At 42.5% G+C, this 25,807-nt stretch overlaps 1 protein-coding gene across 4 annotated transcripts in view; it reads right to left on the reverse strand.

The window, feature by feature from the left end:
- The window catches only part of DIP2C (disco interacting protein 2 homolog C), a 368,761-nt gene that overhangs the window by 172,876 nt on the left and 170,078 nt on the right, over positions 1-25,807 (reverse strand). For 2 of the 4 annotated variants that reach the window (XM_057730679.1, XM_057730678.1), the window contains exons 2-4: positions 23,927-23,998; positions 22,198-22,365; positions 12,929-13,039 (exon numbers count right to left, since the gene is read on the reverse strand). In XM_057730679.1, the coding sequence (XP_057586662.1) occupies positions 12,929-13,039; positions 22,198-22,365; positions 23,927-23,998 (351 nt within the window). The remainder of the gene's footprint in view (positions 1-12,928; positions 13,040-22,197; positions 22,366-23,926; positions 23,999-25,807) is intronic. The other 2 variants (XM_057730681.1, XM_057730680.1) reach the window with 1 other exon arrangement.

Below are 25,807 nucleotides of genomic sequence, written 5' to 3' on the forward strand. Positions count from 1 at the left end.
TCTTTCTATCTGCATGGTGCTTTGAGATTCACCCACGGCGCCTCGGCAGTTTTTTATTGCATCTTGCCTGTTCTTAGCCCTTGGCTCTTTCACATAAATTCTACAATCAGTTTCAGTTCCACAGAGGACCCTGTGGGGACTTTCATTAGAATTAAATATTAATTAAGAGAGCTGATCTCTCTACAGGATCCATTATCACAGGGTACCTACTCATTCTGGTGTTAATCTCTTTCATATAAAATTTCACAATTTTTACCATGAAAGTCTGCCACATCTCGTTTGAATTTTCAATAGGTTCCTCGTAAAGTTTGTTGCTACTGCACATAAAACTTTTAAAATTATATTTGTTGCTGGTGTACAGAAATATTAATTTTTGTCTGTTCAGATTATATCCAGCTGTTATGCTAAGTCCTCATTATTTATATCCAGCCAAAATCCTTTAGCAATTAATCTATAGATTAGGGGGTTTCTCTGTAGGTAACGTCCTGTAGTTTTCCTTTCTCATTACTGTGCTTTTCCATTACTGACACAGGCCTCTGTCCTAGAATGAACGGAGAAGGCTTTTTCTTCTTTCCATTCTCTGAAACTGTTTGTTTAGAATCAGACTGGTTCATTTCTTGAACATTGGGTATAACAACATAGAACCTTCTGAGCCTGGTATATCCTTTGCAAGAAGATTTTAGCTACTGTTTCCAGTTATTTATTGGTCATAGGATTACTTAAGGTTTCCATTTCTTAAGTTTTTAAATTAGGAATTTAGCCATTTAAGTTTTCAAATTTATCATCATGATTATTCACAGTATTCCAATTATATATTTTTCTTCTGGTATATCTGTAGTAACGTCCAATTTTAAATTCCTTATATCATTTCTTTCCTTCTCTCTGCTTTATCACTCTCACTGGAGGGTTTCCAATGTTATTAGTATATTCTAAGAATCATCTTTGTTGATTGTCTAAATTTTATCATTGTCCTTTATTTCTTTTTTTTAATTAACAGACTTTATTTTTTAACACAGTTTTAGGTTTACAGAAAAACTGAGTGGAAAGTATACGACGTTCCCACCCATATACCCTCTCCCCTACATGCACAGGCGTGAACACGGCGTGCACACAGTTTCCCCTATTGTTAAAATCTTGCATTAAGGTAGTACTTTTGTTACAGTTAAGGAAGCAATATTGATACATTATTAACTAAAGACCATAGTTTTCATGAGGGTTTAAACTTAGTGTTTTACATTCTATGGGTTTTTACAACTTATAATGACATTTATCCACCACTACACTATCACATTGAATAGGTGCACTGCCCTAAAAATCCTCTGGGCTCCACTTATTCATCCCTCCCTTCCCCTGGGTACCTGGCAATCACTGATCTTTTTACTGTCGCCACAGTTTTGTCTTTTCCAGAACATCAGACAGGTGAAATCATTCAGAATGTCGCCTTTTCAGTTCAGCTTCTTACACTCTGTAGTATGCATTTACAGTTTCTCCATGTCTCTTTCTAGGCTTGAAAGCTCCTATCTTTTTAGTGCTGAATAATATTCCATTGTCTGGATGTACCTCAATTTGTCTATCTGTTCACCTGTTAAAGGACATCCTGGTTGCTTCCAAGTTTTGGCAATTATGAACAAAGCTACTATAAACATTTGCATGCAGGTTTTGTATGGATATATTTTCAACTTATTCGGATAAATACCAAAGAGTATAACTGCTAGATCCTATGGTAAGAGTATGTTTAGCTTTGTAAGAAACCACCAAACTGTCTTCCTAAGTGGCTGCACCATGTTGTACTCTTGCCAACCATGAATCTAGTTCCTGTTGCTCCACATCCTTGGCAGCATTTGGTTTTGCCAGCACTCTGGCTTTTTGCCACTCTAATAGTGGTATCTTGTTATTTTGATTTGTGATTTCCTGATGATGTATGTTGAGTATATTTTCCTACGCTTACTTTTCATCTGTGTATATTCTTTGGTGAGGGGTCTACTCATATCTTCTGCCCACCTCTTAACTGGGTTGCTGTTTTCTTACTCTTGAGTTTGAAAGTTCTTTGTATGTTTTGGATACCAAAGTCCTTTATCAGATATGTGTTTTGCAAATATTTTTCTCCCAACTGGTGATGTGTTTCTCATTCTCTTAACTACATCTTTTTTTACAGCAGAAGTTTTTAATTTTAATGAAGTTCAACTCACCAATTTTTCTTCCATGGATTGTACTTTTGGTGTTGTATCAAAAAGTCCTCACCAAGCCCAAGGTAACCTAGATTTTTATCTATATTATCTTCCAGGAATTTTATAGCTTTTTGTTTTAGATTTAGGTCTATGATCCATTTTGAGTTAATTTTTGTCAAAGCTGTAAGACCTGTGTCTAGGTTCATTTGTAACATGTCATAGTCCAGTTGTTCCAGTGCTATGTGTTGAAAAGACTCTCATCTACTGGTTAACTGTATTTATGTTGGTCTATTTCTGGGCTGTCTAAAATATAATCCATTGATCTACATGTCTTTTCTTTCACCAATACCTCACACTCTTGACTATTACTGGTTTACAATAGGTCTTGAAGTCAAGTGATGTCAGTCCTTGACTTTGTTCTTCTGTATCATGTTGACTATTTTGGGTCTTTTACCTTTTCATATCAACTTTAAAATCAGTTTGTTGATATTCACAATATAATTTGCTGGGACTCTGGCTGGGATTGTATTAATTTATAGATTAAGTTGGGAAGACCTGACATCTTGACAATACTGAGTCTTCCTATCCATTTATTTAGATCTTATGATTTATTTCATCACTTTTATAGTTTCCTTCATTTAGACTTTGTACGTTTTTTAGAACTCTACTTAAGTATTTCATGTTCTTGGTGCTAGTATAAATAACATTGTTTTGGGTTTTTGCTTGGTTTTTTAATTGATGCATAGTTGATTTATAATATTGTGTTAGTTTCTAGTGTACAGCAAAGTGATTCAGATATATATACATATATATATATGCGCGCACACACACACATGTTTTTTTTCTTTTTCATAGTCTTTTCCATTATGGTTTATTACAGAATATTGAATATAGTTCCCTGTGCTATAGTAGGACAGGGAACTATAGCTGTTGTTTATCCATTCTCTATATAATAGTTTGTATCTGCTAATTCCAAACTCCCAATCCACCCCTCCCCCATCCCACCTCCCCCTGGGCAACCACAAATTTGCTCTGTATGTCTGTTTTGAAGATAAGTTCATTTGTGTCATATTTTAGATTCCACATGTAAGTGATATCATACAGCATTTGTCTTTCTCTTTCTGACTTACTTCGCTTAGTATGATAATCTCTAGGTCCATCCATGTGGCTGCAGATGACATTTCATTCATTTTTATGACTGAGTCGTATTCCACTGTATATATACACCACATCTTCTTTATCCATTCATTGGCTGATGGACATTTAGGTTGTCTTGGCTCTTGTAAATAGTGCTGCTATGAACATAGGGATGCATGTATTCTTTTGAATTATAATTTTTATAATATTTAATAATCTTGTGTTTTTAATTTCAAATTCCAATTGTTTATTGCTGGTATATAGAAAAGTGGCTTTTTTTATATTAACCTTATATTTCACAACCTTGCTGTAATTACTTATTAGTTCCATATCTTTTCTTGATTCTTTGGGATTTTCTACATAGACAATCACATCACCCTCAATAGGTATACCTTTAATTTCCTTTACTTGTCCTACTGCATTAGCTAAGACTTTCAGTATGATGTTGAAAAGTAATGATGAGAGGGGACATTTTTGCCATGTTCTTGATCTTAGTGGGAAATCTCACCACTAAACATTAACTGTAGGTTTTTCTCACAGATGTTCTGTATCAAATTGAGGACGTTCTCCTCTATTCCTAGTTTGCTGAGAATTTTTGTCATAAATGGATATTGGATTTTGTGAAATGCTTTTTCTGCATCTATTGACAAGGTCATTTTTTTTCTTCTTTAGCCTGTTGATATGATAGATTACATTAATTGATTTTCAGATGTTAAACCAGCCTTGCATACCTGGGATAAATACCACTTGGTTGTGCTGTAGAATTATTTCTATCCATTACTGGATCTGACTTGCTAATATTCTGTTGAGGAATTCTGCATCTATGTTCATCAGAGATACTAGTCTGTAGGTTTCCTTTCTTGTAATGTCTTTGTTTAGTTTTAGTATTGGGTTAACGTTGCCACATAGAATGAATTGGGAAGTATTCCCTCTGCTTTTATCTGCAGAAAGAGAGTATAGAGAATAGGTATAATTTCTTCCATAAATGTTTGGTAGGCTCACCAGTGAAGGCATCTGGGCCTGGTGGTTTGGAAGGTTAGTATTGTTTCAATGTTTTTAACAGATACAGGCCTATTCCAATCATCTATTTCTTCTTGGGTGAGTTTTGGCAGATTTTGTCTTTCAAGGAATGGGTCATTCTCATCTACGTTTTCAAATTTGTAGGCACAGAGTTGTTTGTAATATTCCCTTATTATCCTTTTATTGTCTATAGGATCAGTAGTGATGGTCACCTTTTCATTTCTGATGTTAGTTATCTGTGTTATTTTTTTTTCTTAAAGTAGCTAGAAGATTATCAATTTTACTGATCTTTTCAAAGAACCAGATTTAGCCTTGATTTTTTTCTATTGATTTCTTGTTTTCAATTTCATTATTTCTTTTACTTATTTTCTTTTCTTCTTTGGATTTATTTTGCTCTTCTTTTCCTAGTTTCCTAAGGTTGAAGCTTAGATTACTGTTTTTAGATCCTTCTTCTTTTCTACTGTACACATTCAATGCTATACATATGCCTCTAAGTACTGTTTTTGCTACGTCCCACAAATTTTGATCACTTGTATTTTCATTTTCTTTTTTTTTTTTTAATTTTGCTTAGACTTCTTATTTGACCCATGTGTTATTTAGAAGTGTGCTGTTTAATCTCCAAGTATGTGGGGGTTTTCTAGCTACTTTTCTGTTACTGATTTCTAGTTTAATCCCATTGTGGTCTGAGAGCATACTCTGTTTGATTCCTACTGCTTTCATTGTTACGAAGTGTTTTATGGCCCAGGATGTGGTCTATCTTGGTGTATCTAGCTTGAGAATGTGTATTCTGCCGTTGCTGGATGTGGTCATCTCTAAATGTCAATTAAATCCAGTTGACTGACATCCTTACTGACTTTCTGCTTGCTCGATCTGTCAATTACTGATACAGAGACGGTAAAGTCGCCTATTGTAACAGTGGATCTGTCCACTTATTCTTGCTGTTTTACTGGTTCTTGCCTCACATGTTTTGATGTTTTGTTGTTGGGCATGTACACGTTAAGGATTGTTATATCTTCTTAAAGAATTGACCCCTTTATCATTATGTAAGGCTCCTTTTTATCTCTGATAACTTTCCTTGCTCTGAAGTTGGCTCCACATGAAATTAACATAGCTACTCATGTTTTTGGATTAGTGTTAGCATGGTGTTTCTTTCTCCATCCATGTCTTTATATTTAAAGCAGGTTTCTTGTAGACAACATATAGTGGGTTGTGCTTTTTACCCACTGACAGTCTCCATCTTTTAACTGGTGTACTTAGACCACTTACATTCAAAGTGATTACTGATATATTTGGATTACTATTTACCATGTTTGTTACTGTTTTCTGTTTGTTGCACTTGTTCTTTGTTTCTTTGCCTTCCACTCTTTTTCTCTCTTTTCTAATTTTAACTGAGCGTTTTATAGGATCCCATTTTTTCTTCTCTCTTGGCATAGCAATTATACTTCATTTTTAAACTGTTTTTAGTGGTTGCCCTTAAATTCACAATATGCATTCATAATTAATCCAAGTCCACTTTCAAATAACACTATACTACCTCAAGGGTAGTATGAATACCTTACAAGAGAGTATTCCCAATTCCTCCCTCCTGTAACATCGCTGTCATTCATTCACTAATCCACAGGCTAAAATCACCCAATACACTGCTTCTATTATTATTCTGAACAAACGTTTATCTGTAAGATCAATTAAGAATAAGAAAAACAAAAGATTTATTTTATCTTCATCTACTCCTTCTCAAACATTCTCCATTTCTTTATGTAGATCTGAGTTTCTGATCTATCCACCTTCAGTCTACCAACGAGTTCACACTTCATTTCTGCTACAGTGTTGTTGATTTCTAGCATTGCCTTTAGACTGTCTCTCAGTTTCCATTATCCATTCCCAATTTTGGGGCAGCAGTTTGCCCAATGACCTCAGTTCTTTGAAGGTTCAGAGAAGGGTTGCTGATTTTCCATTTGTTAAGCTTTTTCTTGTTGTGAGGACGTATATGACAACTTCTGTGCTTCCACTACATGCCAGGGTGGAAACCAAGTCTACATCCTTTATTCCATTCTATTCTCTTCATTATTTTCTCATTTCTCCTTTTTTGTGAACTCATTCAATTTTCCTTTTCTAATTTCTTAAGTTAAATCCTTGTTTCTTCAATTTTTGGGATCTCTTCTTACTTAATACAAGTATTTTTAATTTTGTAATTATTTTATCAATTTCTTTCTAAGTACTATTTTGGTTCATCCCACAAATTGATTAATCACTTTTTTTTTTGGCCTGAAATACAACATACTCTTAACATGCCCCTGCTTCAACCAGGAACCCACCACAACCCAACTACTTATACATTCCTGCTACACTGATATTTCTAAAATGCAAATCTAACTGTGTCATTTTCTGTTTAAATGACTAGGCAGAGCTATCAAGCTTGATTAGTTTTGGACAAGCAGGCCTTTAAGAACTGTCTTCAGCTGCAACTTCTGCCTTCTCCTCCATTCTCACACAACCTTGGGCCTAGTACAACACTGTGAAAGAGAACTTTCTGCTGAGGTGGTGATTTTCCATACCTGCACTGCCCAGCAGAGTAGCCACTTGCCTTAAAATGTGGTTGGTAAAGCAAAAAAACAGAATTTTAAATTTTATTTAATTTTATTAATTTAAATTTAAAAGATCCCTTGTGGCTCCTGACCACCATGCTGGATGGTGCAGCTCTACACAAACAAAGTCTGCCCTTCACTGGGAATATTTAGTTTAGCATGTAGTCTGATTTTTAAGTCTCCTCTTTTACTCTAAGTAAGAAAATGTTTTTTTCCTGATTTATACTAGAAGAAATTAACTCGTGAAAAATTCAGTTGTTCAGAGAGAACACAGGTCATCACAGAACTAGGAACCACATTAAAATCAGTAAATCTTCTCAAGCTGACTAGAGAAAAAGAAAACTTCTCAATCTAGAAAATTAAACTTTAGCATCAAGGAATAACTTAGTATAAGATAAATAAACTCTGGAAGCACACTGTATTTTTGCCGCACCTATAGCCCGCAGCAGAATGCTCAGTACACAAAACTATTCGCATGTCCGTTGAATGAGTGAATACTAGGATAAAGTCCTTATTCCCAGAAACTGATCATTGTTATGAATCAGACTTTAAACTGTCATCAGCATAAAATCAGTCTCAAGGATGGGTTCAGAGGTAGAAGTTTCTAGTTCACACTATCTCCCAATTTTTTATTAAAAACAATTACACTTTTACAAGTCTCATAGCAATGGTTCTCAAACTCTTTGACCCAAAGAACACTTTAAACTCAAAAATTGCTGAAAACCTTTAAAAGATTAACACTTTGATATTTACTGTATTAGAAAGGAAACTGAAAAACTTTTTGAAACACAAGACTTCACAATCAGATACCACTGGCTGTCAGAATGATAACATTACCACATGTCAGATATCCTCTGGAAAAACCCACTGTACATTCATGAAAGAGTGAGAATGAAAAAGGCAAGTAATGTGTTAGTGTTATTCCGAAAATGGTTTGACCTCACAGACACCCCTGAAAGGGTCTTGGATCCCCCACAGGTCCCTGGACTCTGTGTGAGCGCCTTGTGCTAGAGGGAGAGGGGGCTGCACGGCATTCTGCCTGGAATTAGCGCAGGATGGGGCAGGACGCCTGGGCACTGGGAAGGCAGCTGCTCTTGAGCACGTGTGCACACAAATCAGGACATGTGGTGTTTTCAACTGTTTCTAGGCTCGTAAGTGGACAAAACAATCAGTTAAAACATATCAGGAAACCACACGTTGCATTTTAGTTTTAATGTTCTCCCTTGTCACAGTCAGCCTTGGTTGGAACAGAAACACCTGAAGTCTCAAGGTTTTCTTTTCTAGGGTTTTTGGTTGAAGGGAAAAGGTGTCAAAAAATAGCTAGAATCTTTTAAAGCTCAAATTAGACTTCATCAAGTAAAAGTAATAAAGTGCCCAATACAGAGTTTGACATTTTCTGGGTACTTAGGAAATGCCTATTCATTCATTTTCCAGATCAAATTTTAGTTTCTAAAGAAAATTATTTAAAAAGAAGAGAGGTGCACACTATTCTAAAGAATTCTATGAGTTCATTACCATGTAAGGCCATGGGTTTAGAAATGAAATGAAAACATAGCCAAGAGAGATTAAATCTGTGGCTATGTGGTTGACTAGGTTAGGTCAATTGTCTAAAAGATAATAGAATTACTTCTTGGCTGATATATTTGGTCACTGAAGCAACAAAAAGTAACTCTACTGCAGGTTAAGTGGTTAAAGAATTTTAGAAAGCAGAATCTCCTGAGAGTCACAAAACTTTTTCTCTCAAATGTCTTAAATCTTCTGTGCTGGCTCAGGAGAAAGTAAACCAGAAAATCCTGAAACATGTACACTGGCAACAGACCAAAACAAGCTTTTAAGATTTCATTCACATTTAAAAAAATATATGAGCATAAACTCTAAGAGAAAGTAACTTATAGTACATCAGTGAAATTTCTAAATTAAGAAAACTGACTAAAGTACTTTAAAAACAGGAAATAGCAGATAACAACATGGCAAATGAAACTACCAAACGAGTCCTAGGAATGACCCAAAGGCCCTCCTTAGCGTTCCTCTAGGGTGGATGCCAGCCAATGTGAGGGGTGGTGCTCCGTGTCAGTTATAGAAAATGAGAACCCAGCTGAGCTTTCAAAAGCATATGGAAAGATCCTCTGGATATATCTGCTTCTTATGTAAATTCAGCAGTTATTATGTATTCAAAATTGTGAAGAGTGTAAATTTTAAAAAATTAAAATAGTATACATGGAATAATATTTTTCACATCTTACATGACACTTCAAGGAATGCCTGCACAATTTTTCATGTATTCTTTACATAGTAAGAGAATAGCTGAGGCAAATTCTACCATCTTTAAATCTACGAATGGAAAACTTAATTCTCTACAGGCAGATCCAGAGACCGTCATCTATACGGCTATACAACCTAGACATTTCGGGGTCAACCCCAATCCCCTCTTCCACACACCCCTGCCTTAACTCTGTCTTCACGTCCTCAAGCTATTATCTTCTAAACACATCTCAAGTCTCACTGGTACTGACTCATCTCCTCAACAAGTATCTCAGGTATTCAAGTTCTTTCCAAATACTCCACTTCTAATCCATGCTCCACAATGCTACCAAAGTAATCTTCGAACCCCAAATCTTCTCCAATCATGACTTTGCCTAAAATCTTCAAATGGTACCCTATCATCTTCAGAATAAAGTCCAAATGCCTGAGCACATATACAAAATACCTTAAAATCTGGCCCCTCCTACCTAATTTCTTGCTTTTCCCCAAATGTGCTCTGCTCCATCATCCTTCTTTCCTTCAAAAACCATTAACTAGGCAATATTTTAGGTGCTTGGTATACACAAATGAACAAAACAAAGATCCTTGTCCTGTGGACCTTACATTCTATGGTAGGCAGAGAGATGACTGACAGATGGATAGATATGTGGGTAGACAGATGACAAACGGTTGGTAAATAGACAAATAGATGGTGTATATAGATAGATAATTGGTAGACGATAGATAGCTAAAATAGGTGGTTGATTGACAGACAAGCTGGTAGACAGATGATCAACAGATAGCTAACCAGAGAGACGACTGATATAGGTAGGTGGGTAGGCAGATGATAGATTACTGATATAGACAGATGGGAAGATGACTGACAGAAAGGTAGATGTACAGACAGGTGACTGACAGCATGCCAGGGGTAAGAGCTGCAATGGATGCAAACAAATCAGGATGGGAAGGGTAGGGACTGTGTATGAGATGATGTGGTGCTTTACCACTTTAATTGGGTGGTCAGAGAATGCCTCACAAAAGAAGTAACACTCAAGCACAGACCCGATGAAGGTGAGGAAACGAAGTACATATATGCAGGAAGAACATTCTAGGAGGAGGAACAGACAGCGTGAGGGCCCAACAGTGGTTTGGTGCCTTGTGTGTAAACACTCAGGGAGCCAGTGACTGACAGGAGGGTGATGTGAAAGACGAGACTGTGGAGGGACAGGAAGCCAGACCGTGCACACGGTGGGTCACTGTGGGGACACGACTGTTACTCTGAGAGCAATGGCAGCTGCTGGAATACTCGAGCAGAGCAGTGTCACAAGCTAACGTGCACGTAGAACTCAGGGCGCTGTCGTGCTGAGGACAGGCTCCGAAGGCAACTGAGTGAAAGAAACCAGAAAGAAGCAGAGGAAGTGGGACAAGGGCTCCTGGAGAGACGCCCACAGGAAAGGAAGCTGCAGAGACAGCAGCCTGCTGGAACTCTCACAGCCCCGCCCCACCCCGGAGCTGGGAGAGTCTGGAGTTCTAATTGGGAAGCCCCTTCCCCCGCCTCGCGATGATGCTGGTGAGAAAGCGAGTGATTTAAAGCAGGGCCTGAGGGGGCTGGACAGGATGGGTCTGGTCTCCTCTGCAGAGGGCTGTGCTGCCCGTGTCCCTTGGACTGGTGACAATCAATCCCCTGACTTCGCCCTCCATCCTCCTCAGCACCACCCCCTCCACCGAGTCTTCCCCTCTGCCCACGAAGAGGGGAGGTAGTGCACAGGTGAGCAGAGACGCACCTGAGGCCCAGAGATCACCACCTCCTACTGTACTCTGGTTCACCTCTCTCTTGACTTTTACTTGAAAAGAAAAATAGTGACACCACCATCACCTGTCCTACTGATTTCCCAAAATAACCAGGAGTACTTGGACAAGACAACATACCTTACCAAAGGCCACATAAACATAGGGTATATCACCCTCCACCCTCATCGTCAGGAAAGACATACAATGTAGGAAATAGATTGTACTATGATTTATTTTCCATCTAAATGAAAAAATTAACCCACAAAAGTTAGAGGTTAGAAATAGAAGATATAATCTTCTATGTGGTAAGAAGTCAGATTACAGGGCCAGACAAAGCTAGATTTGCATCCTAATTTGATGAGTTGGTTATCATCTACAATCACTGAACTTCAATTTTCTCATCTATAAAACGGAAATAAGAACTTGACTAGTTTCTGTGAGAACCGAAGATACAGATGATAGTAAACATGTGTCTACCTGTGTGTCTATGTGCATGCCTACATGTGGGCACTCCCTGTGTGTCTCCTGTGTGTGTGTGTGTCTATGTGTGTGTGCGAGATGCAGAAAATGCACAACAGAACCAAGACGGAGTAAATGGAAGCACTCCATAGCAAGGTGGCAGCACACGTGTGTGTGCTACCCTCCTAATTATTTGAAAGGGGCCTTTGAGATGCCTGAATGAGTACGATGGGCTCTTGGTATGTGCTAGGAGTTAAAATACCTGTAAAAAAAAAAAAAAAAGCAAAAGGTCGATTTGGGAACAAACTCCTGCCCTCACTCCACCCTCACAAACTGTCCCAGGCACCAGGCCTGAGAGGGCCTAGAAGGCAGCAGGAGCAACAGTGAAGCTGCACTGGGCTTCTTCCTAGTTTCTCAAGTCCATTCATCTCGCTTCCGCAGATGAAGGTTCCTGATGCCATAAAACCTGTCTTACCCCTTCTTCCCTTCTAGAAAGGAGAGCAGGGCCAGGAAGTCAGGCACACAGCTCCTTAGCGGGAACGCTGGTGGTTTATCTTGCAAACCCCGCTTAATGGAAAGATGCACGACGCTGAGAGGCTCACAGGGTTGACCCACCCACCTTGGTGTGAACTGGCTGAGCTACTTCGCCTCTTGCAGCCTCAGCTTCCTCTTCTGCAACATCAAACAGTCATAAGTACTTCATCTTTCTGTTATAAAAACCAAGTGAGATGATGCCTTTGCAAGTACTTTGCCAAATACAAAGTGATACATACATGTTACAATTTGGATTGTCACCGTCAGCAATCTACATGTACCCTGAACTGGTGTCCCAGCAACAACACTTACTGATAATTTTCTTTAAAAAAATTATAGTTAGGGAAACAGAAAAAAAGCAACTTTAATACAGATGTTGGGGGAAAAAAAAAACCTCTCAAAAAGTAAAACATTAATCACAGTACAAGTTTCCTGATGCTAAATTAATGAAAGAAATTTTAGCTAGCCAAGTCCAGGCAATGACTGCAATGAAGTGGAATTATGAAGACACAGCATTCTTACACACACCATACAACACAAAGGAAATAATAAACAGGAGACATACAAATTACTAAGAATTTTATTTCTTTCTTGAAAACTGTACTTGAAAAACAGAAATCACTGAGGTTAAAAGAGTAGGAAAAAATACTAGCAACCAAGATCATGAAAAGTAAAATCAAACTCTTAAACAGTAACACCTAAAAAAATGAGCAAACTTTGGCTTATGAGATTACTATTTTTTAAAGTACTGTGAAATTTTAACTAATGATGGACGCTATCTTAAAAATATAAAAAGAGTTACTATTTACTGAATTTTAATGTGCACCCCAGAGGGTATATTTGTGTCTGAGACAAGATGTCATTTGTGGATCACACGACAAACCACACGGACATCCGAGCTCACTGCCTGGTACTCACACGGCTTCTGCAGACATGTGCCCACTGGCCCATTTCACCATCACCCACATTACAGACCCACACCTGGTGCCTTACCCGACCGATAGCGCTCATCTCGTGACCCTGAGGACCTTCGGCGGTGGTAGCGAGAGGCGGAGGAAGGAGTAACTGGAGCCCGGCGCTCTGGAGGCAGAGCTTGATCCACTCCTGGGTTAAGGAAAACAGCAAAGTAAGGTGAGGTTTTCTGGCAGCTGGAGTTAACTTACTTTTGCAAAGCAAATCATTGGGAAGGATAAAGCCCTGACTCTGCTTTCCCACAGCCACGCTGCAGCACACAGGGGAGTGGACATGGAGGGCTGGGACCTCCTGGACGATGAACAGGAAAGAAGGGTCCAGTGTAGGGCACGACTCACAGCCCAACACCAAAGCCTTTAGAGACACCAGTCCAGGCTCCTTCATGTCACAGACGCGCGGTGATGCAGAGTAAGCCACAAGCAACAATTTTTTAAATTACACTTATCATTAAAAATAAACACGTCTTACAGGATATTTTAAAAATACAGTCCAGGTAACCAGAATTGAATGGAAACGTTCATCTTTGTTCATTCAAATTTTCAAACTCTCTGCAATCTTACTCCATTTGATGCTAAACAACTGAACAAGTTGTATTTCAATACGGCTTTGAAGAATTACTGTTAACATGTCAGGTAAAAATGATTCAATGATATTGGCCAAACGCTGACCTGACCCTGGCAATCGTGATATCTATTCAGAATTAGAGTAGTCAGAGGCACAGCCTAGATAAAACTAGGTACTATGGGAAAGATGTAATCACTGCAGTTCAGAAATAAGGTAATTCTGAGCACTGAGTATTAAAGATTTATTGTTGCTTCTTCAGAAAAGTGCTAGTAATGCTTGACAGAAAGTAAACCAGAAAGAGCAATTTTAACACAAAGCTGTCTAATCCCTGGTTTTCCATGATGGCTTCACGAGAGTTAGCTATTCATCCCTGGGATTTAATAGTCCTCTTACGCTGGTGATTTCTGCAACTCACTTTTTGATGGAATGCTTGTGGGCCCACATATTACGTTTGCTATGTCAGAACTGTGCAAAGGACACCTGCACTGCAGCCCTGTGACCGGTTCCATGAGCTCTTCAACCAGCAAGCATACTGATGTCATTAATTAACGGTTCTGGTCACTGAACCATTCCCAGCTTCTAGTCTCCTCCAGCTATTGTCACAAACTAATTAAAAAATTACTTTGTATTTTTATCAAACAGATGCGCAGAATTTATGAAATCAAAGAGTACTGCCGAGTCTCATAATGAAAACAGTAGTTACCTGGAATTTACATTCATACTGAACCTTAGAATTCTAAGCAAAATTATGTGTAAATTTAAAATTTTTAAATGTATTTGTATAAAGGTATTTATTTGAAAATTATTTATATTCATTGCCTTTCATGTCAATTATTGTCAAGAAGTTAAATTATTAAACCTCATTCTGATGCTATAATCTTTATGTAAAATCTGTTTATTTTTACATAGATTTTAGGTAAAATCTATTTTTTTCTTTTCTCCTCTGTCAACTTTTACAACTTTTTCTTTATTCCCACTGAAGGAGCTCTAACCAAGTGTTTCTTCCTATGGCAGGGGCATCACCAGATCTACTTCCAGTAGGTCTCTTACCTGGACTATTCCACTTGCCCAAAGAAGAGACGTCCAGCCTACTGTATTATGGCTAAGCACAGTGTTCACAGCGTTCAGCTGGAGCTGTTCTCACTCTCCAGCACGTGCGCTCTGGTGTAGGGTCTCTGGGTGCAGTACTGTCTGGTGTCCCCGACTCTGGAGGGTCTTAGTTCCCCTTCTCCAGAGAGCAAACATCTCTGGGGGGAACAGAGGAGTGCGGGGGGAGGATCGCCTGTTTCCTAGATGCCATGCCTACCCCTACCCACCACCCCCACCATGGTTTCATCAGCACTTTTATCTGCTGCCTTCCTCCCCTTGGCTAAACAAGGTGCCTCTAATCATCTACTTTATATAGCTTAAAAACATGTCACTATTTCTCCCATTCTCTTGTACTGGGGATTTATACTTTATTCATTTACTGACATTGTAGTGCAGCCCTGGGAAAAAGCAGAGCTAAATGTACACCTTCAACCTGCCAAAGTTAAACAGTACCTGATAGACACATAGACATAGACACACACACACACACACACACGCTTAGCTTTCAATCTCAGTACTGCTACCCGTCTAGTTCCTTCAAATATGCTTCCTGGAATTAAATTCAACCTTGACCCCTTCCAGGTCCCTAGGTGGCCGTACATCTCCTCTGGGAAGTGTAGTCACCGCGTTTACAGACCAGCCACACAGAGCTGTAGGTGAGTGCTCACCTGTCCCGGAGCCTGCACGTCTGTCTTCAGGAAACTAATTTTGCATACAAGCATTGTGAACATTTACTCTCATACGCTGAAAAATAGAGTTTACAACCCAAGTTTTAAAAAGAAATAAATAAATTAGACAAAAGGAGAATAGTTTCAACAGGTCACCAGCAACAGGACACTGAAACAGACTAAAATACAAATGTGTATATTTCTATCATTAGTTGTTATCTGACCTCACTGTGAATGAAATTTGAAGTAGCTTAACGGTACCTCAGTCAAACGCGCAACTCCAAATTAGAATGACCTGCTACCACAGGAGGACCCGGGGTAGTAACCAAGGGGCCCTGCCCATGACCCATGATAAGAGGAGCGGACGACACTCCGCTGCTGGGACGGGCCCCTTGCTGGTAAGGCTAGTCATGAATAGTGAGTAAAACACATAATTACAGCACAGCACTCAGCACTGCTGAGGTCTCTCATTCAGGTACAATGGAAAACCAGCTCTCAGGAAAGCCACAAGACTGCCAGTGTGTCTATGACAGATGAGGCGTCCCAAGGAACGGGGGGGGGGGGGGGAGGGTAACCGTCCAGAAACACACAACGCAAGAGGGATAAAAAACAAACTCTCCTCAGGCAAAAGCACAACAGAGATCAAGGCTGGATCTCTTCTCCGACAAGCATCTATTAAGCACCACCCGCTTCAGATCTCACACTAATTGAGGGGAAATGCGCTGGGGACACCGCCATGCCCTGGAACTGGAGCTGGCGCCCCACCTGCTGCTGTCAAGATCTGTGACCCTGGGCCTCAGTTTCCCACCTTGAGGCAAGGCAAACAGAAACAGCCAATGCTTTACAGCACTGGTGCAAGCCCTTTACATTTACCAATTTATTAACACAGCCACATGAGGCAGGTTTCTGCCATTTCACTGAGAGAAAACGCAGGCCCAGAACTGGGGTTTGAGCTCAAGCCATCTGTGCCACTCTCAGTAGCGCCCTTCCATTGGTGATGGGCACCCCTTCCTGGTGCTCCTGGGCACCCGCTGTCACTCAGAGCCCAAGCAGAGGCCAGGCCCTTGAAGCGGCGGCCACATGCTGTCCACTGCTGCACTCCAGGGGCAATGATCACTCGTCACACAGACCAGGTCCAGCTGGTACTCTGAATCCGTGAGGAGGTGTTCTTGTGATCTCACCACAAAACTACTGTTCAACAGCAAACTTATATAGAGAGGTGGAAGCTGCTGTAGTTCCAGACTGCTACCCAGGAACCAATGCAGAGTGGCTGAAAGCTGCTGAGGTTGTGGGACATGAAGGTGTGCGTGTCGATCCTTGCTTGGGACACGAGCAAACCAAGAGCCCAGAGACGCAACGACCGTCTGGCTGCCTGCCTCCGGCCGAGCGCTGCCCGGAGGGGCTCAGGAAGCATTGCTGAGCCAGTAAGTGAAATTCTCAAGGCTCCTACCAAGGGCTGCAACACACGTCAATTCATTTACGACAATCTCAGTGGGCCTCTGTTTCCTCTAGAACTGCGACAGGCCTGTAAATAAAACTTCTCACAGGAAGGAGACCAGAGGTGCGTGAGGAAAAGAGGAAACAAAAGGACAACACAGGAGAGAGTAAAACATCCCTCATCCCACCGCTGAGCGTGCCCCTTCCTGGGACTTCATGCTTCTGCACGTGGCAGAAGTCCTCAAACACCTCCATCCCCCCTGACTGCTCTCCTCCCCACCCTACACTTCATCCTCAAGGTTAGAAAGGTCACAAGGCTTCGTGCTCAGCCCTGCCCGGGCCCCTGCACAGTCACTTGCCACGTGCTGCTCCCGGCACCCCCTCCGCCACCAGGGCTCCCATGAATGTCAGGGTCCCTCTGACTGGTTCGTGTCTCTGCACAGGACCGAGCCCCAGGCTCCTTCCCTGGCCACCAGCCTCCCTCCACCACGGACTCCTTGCCAGCCCCCTCCCACGTGTGTCTCCAGGTTCCTGTCACACGGAAACAGTCACTCTTCCCAAGTTTTTGCTCTGTCCTATCCCTACTCACTCCTCCAAATGCTTTTTCCCCTCCAGATGTGAAAACTTTGTTTAAGGCCAAGAAAGAAAAAGCAGAGAAATAATCCATTTTAATTAGAACTTCAATTACTTCCAAAACATGTTTAAGAAAGGTTCCCCGAAACTAACATAATATTGTAAATCAACTATACTTCAATAAAAAAAAAGAAAGGTTCCCCAAAGAAAATCCTAATGATACAGTTCTGGCACCTAAACAATCAATTTCAGATTATTTCATAAATGCAATCATTTCATTAACGCTATGATAAACGAGATACTAGAAATCAAAATAATCCTCCTGTTAACCTAAGAACGAGGCCCCTAGGGGCTGCTCCGTTCACCCTGATGCAAGGGTGTGCTACAGGCAGAAGGCCTGCAGTGCAGACACCAGGTGGCTACTCAGAATGGTAAATGTTCTAGGAAAAGTATTTCTAAATTCAAATAGTAAGGGAAATACACTGAAAAGCCTTGGTTTTCAACATATTTTTAAAAGAAATTGTGAAGGATGTGTAAAAGATAACTTGCATAAAAACGTATATAAGATTTAAAACAAAGATCCTGCTCCAAATTCTGGTCTTATTGTTACCACTTGTGGAATTGGACAAATCGCTCAGCCTCTGAGCCTCGGCTCCCACGTGTCCTGGGGCGCAGACATGGACACACTAGTACAGGAGGGACTGCTGCTCCCAGGACCCTCACCACGACTCAAGGCTCTGCTCCCTGCGCACAGCATTCGTGGATCTCAGGGCCCCTCGACCTCACTGGGCACCCTAAGGGCTCTCGCTTCAGTGAAACATGCTTTAGGTAGTTGGTAAAATTGCTGAGGATTTTTCCACATTTCAAGTTTGTACAAAAACAAAGTTTGAATCATCCCATTCTCCTCTAGCACCTAATTACACTTTCCTTCACACAACAGCACTTATTTCTAAAATAAGTGCAATCAAGGATTTTGCCAGAAGATAAACAGTACGACTGAAGTACAGAAAAGAAGTTTACTACTATCACTTCATACTGCCTCAGATGAGAACAACACAAAACAGACAGAAATCTCACCACCAGCATCATAACATCTCCCCAGCCATACTGGCCTAGTTCTTACGTTACTATCCCTCCTGTGTCTACCGTCTCCATGAGCATGAAGCCTTGCCATAAATCAGCATAAACCTGCTGACCATTCTCCTATTCATGTACACATGTGCACAGGGACTTGTGCCTGGACAAGTGTGGCCAAGCCGGAGCCCCTACACGCCGCTGTGCACCTGTGTCTCACCCCACATCCCAGCACTCAGCTTGGCTCAGCAGGTGTGGTAAGTTTGGAGGCAATGAGAATATGTGGTCAGAATCACGGCTTCAAATTTCGGCATTTTCCTTATAGATTGTCCACAAAAACCAATATGAGCTAGGTCCAAAGCAGACACCACTCTCTGCTCCCGTGGAGGCTCAGCTGTTCTCTGTTAACTACTGGCGTCTGAGGGAGTAACCTGATTGGTTCAATGCCACTAAAAGAACAAGAAACCCATGGATCAAATCAGCAGCTGTGTGTGATAAAATAGGAATACTTCTTAGACAACTGACAGCAGCAAGCTGTGTATCAAGATCACGACCATGGCTTACCTAGGGTACAGGTCATTCACATGCAGGTGACGAAAGTTCGTTTCCTATAGCAACTCAGTCTGGAAAGCATTCACGCTAAGTCACAGGCCACCCTGATGCACCTACTCGTATTTCTCACCTTCTGGCATTTACCCTTGCAAGCTATACCCCATCCATCAGGAGCAGGTGGCCTGGCTGAGGACATCCTCCGGGGCCAGCTCTGTGTCCCTAAACCCAGGACACATGGGCAGCGCACTGCTGTGCCCAGGGAAGGGAGGACTGCACTTTGGGAGACTGAGACTCTGTGGCAGGATGAAAATATAGACCAAACTGTGTACCTGGCACCAGGCACAGCAGTTCTTAATCTGAAGAACCAGGGCCGATCAACCACAGCAGTGCCAATAAGCTTCATTTCCTGCAGAATATAAAACACAGTGGCCTGTCCTAACCCCAGGGATCAGGGGAGGATCCTCGTCAAAGGGACACTTGCACTGAGCTTTTTTTTTTTTTTTTTTTTAATTTTTATTTTTTATTTTTGGGGGGGGGGTACACCAAGTTCAATCATCTGTTTTTATACACATATCCCCGTATTCCCTCCCTTCCTTGACTCCACCCCCCTCCCTGCCCCAGTCCTCTAAGGCATCTTCCACCCTCGAGTTGGACTCCCTTTGTTATACAACTTTCCACTGACTATCAATTTTACAGTTGGTAGCATATATATGTCTGTGCTACTCTCTCACTTCGTCTCAGCTTCCCCTTCACCCCCTGCCCCCTCCCAAACCTCGAGTTCTCCAGTCCATTCTCTGTATCTGCGTCCTTGTTCTTGTCACTAAGTTCATCAGTACCATTTTTAGATTCCGTATATGTGAGTTAGCATACAATATTTGTCTTTCTCTTTCAAGGATGCACAGGTGCAGGCAGACGGGACAAGCACGGCAGAAGGCCTCACACGCAAACAGCGTGACGTGGGATGCAGGCCGGAGGAGCTGAAGAGGCCCCGCGGGTGCAGGTGCGTCTGTGCTCCCGACAGGCAGGCCATCTGCCTTCTCCAGCACCGAGGAGGCTGCTCACGGGGATCCCACAGCCGGTTCCCAGAGAGCAGGGAGGAAGCGGACAGGCTTGCCCTCTGGTCACAGTCGCCAAATTCACCAGTACGTTCACAGCTACACAGTCACAAGTCCTCGTAACTGGGCACAAGCCTCCTGCTGCTGGAGGAAAGGAGAGCCGGGCTTGGAGAGGACTGGACCTACCTAAGTCACTCGCCGCTCAGAAACACCTGATGCCAATCACGTAGAAAGCAATACCTAGCCAATACACAACTCATGGGAATAGAGGGACTGTACCTGGTGGTCAAGGAAGGTTTCACTCTTTATGGTAACGTTGGAATTTTACTACTCCACATCATCATGGCCTTGCCATGAAAGCAGTGAAGACTCACATATAGACGCTAACACCATGCGATTACGACATCCCTGGAGAGAGTGGTAGAGAGTGGATTTTACCTTCTACTTTTACAAATTTTATCTGGTTCAGAGATTAATGAAAGAATATATAGCTGAAAAACTGCAAAACAACTAGCACCAAATGAGGAAGTTCTCCTGAGTGATATTTCTCATTGATAATGACTTTCAGTATATTCTGACCCCTTACTTCATTAAATACATAATTTCCTTTTTTCATTCTAGCTCTGGCCCACTTTTCCTCATGCAGATTTAGGGGAGCATTTAACACTGTGCTTGCTCCCTGCAGACAATGTAGCTTTGGGTTCCCCAGTCACTCACTTCCATGCAGAGAAGAAAACCAGGAAAAAGCCTGCCTCCCCAGCACCTTCCCTGGGATGAGGTAACACTTGGGAGCTCAGACTTGGTGCTCAGCTATTGCTGAAGGCTGTTTAAGCCATCCTAATTCATAACTGTGTGTCTCAAACAAATCCCCAAAGTATCTTTGAAATATCTTTAGAATACTTTCTAGAGAAATCTCAACTTTTTCTCTGATAAATAAAAATGTTAAAAAAAAAAAAGTTCATCAAGAAACAAACTCCTTTTAGAAAAGCATGTGGCAGGATGAGGGTGACTGAAAAGGAAAACAAGATATTTCTCATGAAGATCCTACACCAAAAGAATCACTTCTAAGACTGACCTAGTCAAGAAAGAACTCTGATTTAGAGCCATGTGCTCTCCTTACTGCTTCCCGAGACAGTTTATACCATGAGTGGCTGCTCACCCAGGGCAACGTCTCAGAAATACAGGTCAGCAATAAGACTGCAGAACCACCGGGTGTCTACCTGGTGTCCAGATCCCAGCACCAGGGGTGAACCTGCCTTCTCCCGCCTCCTCCTGGGCAGGAGGCCCAGGGAGCAGCACTCCCAAGCAGCGCTCTCGGCCTCACGCACCCACAAGGGCAGAGGGGAGGCTTACAGAAATTGTGACGGGGGCCCCACAGCTACTGCCTCCCTCCGCCACCCGCCCGTCACCTCTCCACTCTTGCCCACGCAGACGTGCATCACGTCCGTCCGCAAGCTGGCCTGGAGAGGAGAGCAGAGCTGCAGCAGAGAGACCAGGCTGGGTGCACTCGTCTCAGATCCTGGGGGCCAACTGGGACACAGCAGCTTGTTAATTTGTACATGATTCTCAAGCAATGCCTTTTATTTGAGGTTAAACCCTGAAGCTCGTACATGCTTATCCTTTACTGCACTAAAAGGTGCACTGAACTCATCTCTTTGGGCTTCTTTATTCAGAATATTGCTCACTAAAATAATATTGACCTCTGAATAGGATCATGACCTCTACGAATACACTCTATGATTAACTGGTTCAATTTTTCAATTTCAAAATTCCATAACTACCCTCTGGAGGTAGGAATACAATGGAGCTACAGACCTTGCTCCCTGAAGCAGATCTCAGAGGCTAGGAGTCATTAGAGTTCATCCTTCACGCAGGTCTCTGGCCATGAGACAAAGGTTAGTGGAATTATCAACAATTTTAAGAAGGACTGTATGGTGTTCCATGCATTCTTCTTTCTTAAGTGTTTTGTAAGTGGTGCTTCAACTGCGAAAATATGGTTGTAAATCCTGAGCGTTATATTTTAATAGAAAACACTCAGAACCGGGCCCTGAGTCAGCGGGAGGATCGTGGTCCAGGGTCTGTGACAAGGTCTGTGCCCGAGGAGCACTGTGGCCTCGGTAAGTTGCATGAGCTCACATGGAGAACAGGGGCTCAGAAACAGGACCTCCTAGGTTCCCCCAAGGCTGAGCCCTCACTTCTGTTTAGAATGGCACTAGGTAGGCAGTCCATTGCAAACGTGCCCTGCTACGGGGTCTCTCTCTCAGTTAAGTGCGCTCACCGAAACGAAAGTAAAACAGTGGCCGGTTTCCTGCGGTGCTGGCCGCCCGCTCTCTGACCGCGGCGTCTCGGATGTCACACACCCCGATGTTGCCAGCCTGCAGCATTCTTCTCGGGGCTCCTTCACTGTGCTGCAGTCTACACCGGACCACGGCAGCTCCATTCGCTGCTGTAACAAGTTGAAAAAAAACTAATTAATTCAAACTTTAGTTTTTTTTAAATTTGTTACAGCACCGAGCAGAGCTGCCGACCCCATGCAGAACAGCACAAAGAACAGCAAAGCGACCAGCCGCACAGGGCCACCCTAGCGCCCAGCAGCACGGGTCGGCCACGCTCCTGGCACTGCCGCGGCTCCAGAGCCATCTTCCGGGAACGCACAGAACTGCTTCTGTTTCACTTTTGTTTGGTCAGGCACAGACAACAAAATCCAGCAACGCAAGGACCTACAGTCTCCCCACCAGCCTTCCTCCAAGACCAGGGGGGGCCACCTGCAGACAGGAATTCATCACAGCAGCTCTGCTGGAGGGCAAGAGGAGGAAAGCGGGGAGACCACATCTAGTCGTCTGCCCCCTGTGCCCTGAAGCCTCTCACACACGGGGTCAGCCGGACAACACGCTGATTTTCCATCCACTCAGCGCAGAGCTTCTTCCTTTTACAGACTAGACAGCAGGAAAACCCAGGCCTTCAGCCAAGGCAGGCCTGCACAGCTGGTCCATCTTTACATTAACTTTCTTAAGTACCGAGGAAAGAAAGAAATCACACAAAACCAAACAAAGCTAAAAAAGCAGCAGAAATTCAACACACAAGTTAAGTGTCCTAGAATGTGAGCCGCAGGTGAGGACACTCCTTCTGTGCCCACAGCACTGGAGTCCGTGTCACAGCCCAGAGAGCCCACAGGCTTGCACTGGGCCTGCACATACAGACCTGAACCTCTTCTAGCAAAAGTGTCTCAGCAGGGCTTCACATTTGTTCCAACAGTGAACACTGGAGGGTTCATTTCTACTGCTGTCCTTCCTCCTGGAGGACCTATGTTAGCTTTAAGCCTTTCCTGATGCCCAGAAAATTCTCGGGGTCACCCTCAGGCTGAACTGAGCTTATATCAGATGGAGGTGTTACAACTGCAGCCCAGTCTCATCTTCCCTTCCCTGAAACGTACAGAACCCAGTCCAAGTGCAGAAGTTCTACACGCTTGCACATGTGAAAATGCTGGAATTAAACAGAATTTGCACTTGGGGAAGAATCCATAACGTTGACAACCACGTTTCAGAAAACCACCAACCTTAACGATTTCACAGTCCCAGGCAGGAGGTTACACCGTTTTCTAGATTTCTAGGGTGGCCCTCCACCCCCCACCAATGACATCAATAAAAACCTTGGATTAATTTAAACCATAATCAATAATTTTAACTAAGCCAAAAGTCATGTTTAAACCATAAATACTCTCATGTTTTTATGATTATAGCATTTTAAAGTAATCAAACATTACTGCCCTCCATGAATGAAATATCTATTAAATTTATTAGGCACATTTATATAAAAATCATGTGTGTCTTCTAAATTCACAAAATAACCTGCAATCAAAGGAGGAGGACGTGCCTAGTGCCACCTCAATGGTGTGACCTGCATGCAGACTAGGGACTGAGGGAGGGTTTGTGCTCAGCTGTTCTCTCACGTGTTCCAGTTAACCCTTAAAACTGAATGCTTTATGCTACTCATCAAGGTTTACGTACTCGGGGGCTGGGGCAGGTAGGCTCCAATCAATTTTGATCTCTTCTTTTCATATCCTTTTTGTGTGATGTCTCCTGTAAAAGAAGGAAAGGGAGGTTCAGGATGCTTTCACAAGTAGAGCTGAACACTTAACCAAGAAGACACAGTCACATCTCTGTGTGTCTTCTGTTTCCTTATAATTATAATTTAACAAGAAAGCAGCACTTTACATCATTCACCTTGACTTTTCCCCTGCTTGCAAATAAATGCTCATTTAAGTTACATAAAATCCTGTACTACACGCACAAACGCTTCACGCCCCTTCTTGCAAGCTTTTGGCTCTGATGGGGTCCAGAATTAGATTCTTGCAATCTTATTCACATCTGCCAGGCAGGAAACCTCCCCGATCTACACAGCTCTGGTAAATTTAATCAACAACAGATTCTGCAGGTGTCTACCCCAGTGAGAGCTGTCCAAAACCACCACTGATTAGCAACTTCTTCCATCAATGAGATTTTTTTCTGATCAGGTATGCCGGTCTAAAGGACTATATACACTGTTGAGTATTTTTGAAAATAAATGTCTAAGACCAAATGAAACAGTAGATAATAAAACAAAGCAAGAGAACATAGGACCTATGGAATCCAAAACATATGAGAAAGAAGCTTATCATTAAAACAAGAATTAAATTGCTTAAGCCAGAGATTCAAGGGCCATCACTAGGCTGGCATTTCTCATGGGTGCCAAGTACCTGGGACAAATAACCTCTATGACATGCAACAGCCTTTCCCAATTACAAGCTCAAATGCACCCAAAATGCTGATTTGCGCCCTTGAACTTTTCTGGAGCTGTTAATTTTTTCCCCAGTATTCTAAGCCATCATTCCTAAAAGAGCTAAATACTAAAGTTTTAATAAAAATACAGCAAACAAATGAAAGGGTATCATGAGACACACAAGCTGCTAAGTCCGCTCTTCCTGGTGGGGGTGCTCGCTACAAGACGTAGGACTAGTTTATGCACTTGGAGCTGGAAACAACACAAACACACAAAAACACTAAAACAAGTGACCACTCTCTGAAGATAATAAAAGCACAAGAAAGCTAGTTTTTGTGCTAATTGTGCTGCTGCTCAGCATTTTAAACTCAAAACCAGTTTGCTCCTTGCAGCTGCAGGGATGCCTAGAGCAAAACAGAAGCACGAGATGGGGAAAGGAGCACGTGTGTGAGGGTGTGTTGGTGAGAAAAACACATACTGGCCTGCTGGGAGGCCACCTGAGCACAGGGTAGGCACCTACTGTTTACCTGGTGTTTCCCTCCGGTGCCCTCCCATTCCCAGCCGACCCCACAGAGCTCTGCACAGTCCTGCCATTGAGTCCTAGCCCAGTGAATCAGCCCCTTGCAGCTTGTTCTTCACCCAGAGTTCAGCTCAAGTTTTGAGGAGGAGATCAAGATGGCCGAGTAGGCAGACACGGAGCTCACCTTCCGCCATGAACAAATCTAAAACCTATCTACACGTAGACCAATTCTCAGTGAAAACTAACGGGAGACTGGCAGGAAGACTCCTGTACAACTGAACCTAAGAAAGACCCACGTGGAACTGGGTAGGAAGGGAAGAGAAGTGGTCAGGTCATGACCTGTGCCCCAGGGAAGGGACTCCGAGGAAGAAGGAGATCACAGGGGTGGATTTCTGCCCTGGGCAGCGAGCGGTGCAGCCACAGGCAGGGCGCCCTTGTCCTGGGGTCTGACACCTGGCGACGAGTGCCCTTGGCTGGCTGGGGGGCCCTGAACTCACAGGAGAGCTGTGGGAAGCCTGGGCTCCATGGCGAGGAGCACGCACGCAGACTTGCTCCGGCGCGGGGCGGCGTGAGGGCGGCTCCAGCGGCGGCAGCTTCCCACCGCCTGAGC

Source organism: Hippopotamus amphibius, chromosome 4 (assembly GCF_030028045.1).
Source record: "Hippopotamus amphibius kiboko isolate mHipAmp2 chromosome 4, mHipAmp2.hap2, whole genome shotgun sequence".
NCBI classification, from domain to species: domain Eukaryota; kingdom Metazoa; phylum Chordata; class Mammalia; order Artiodactyla; family Hippopotamidae; genus Hippopotamus; species Hippopotamus amphibius.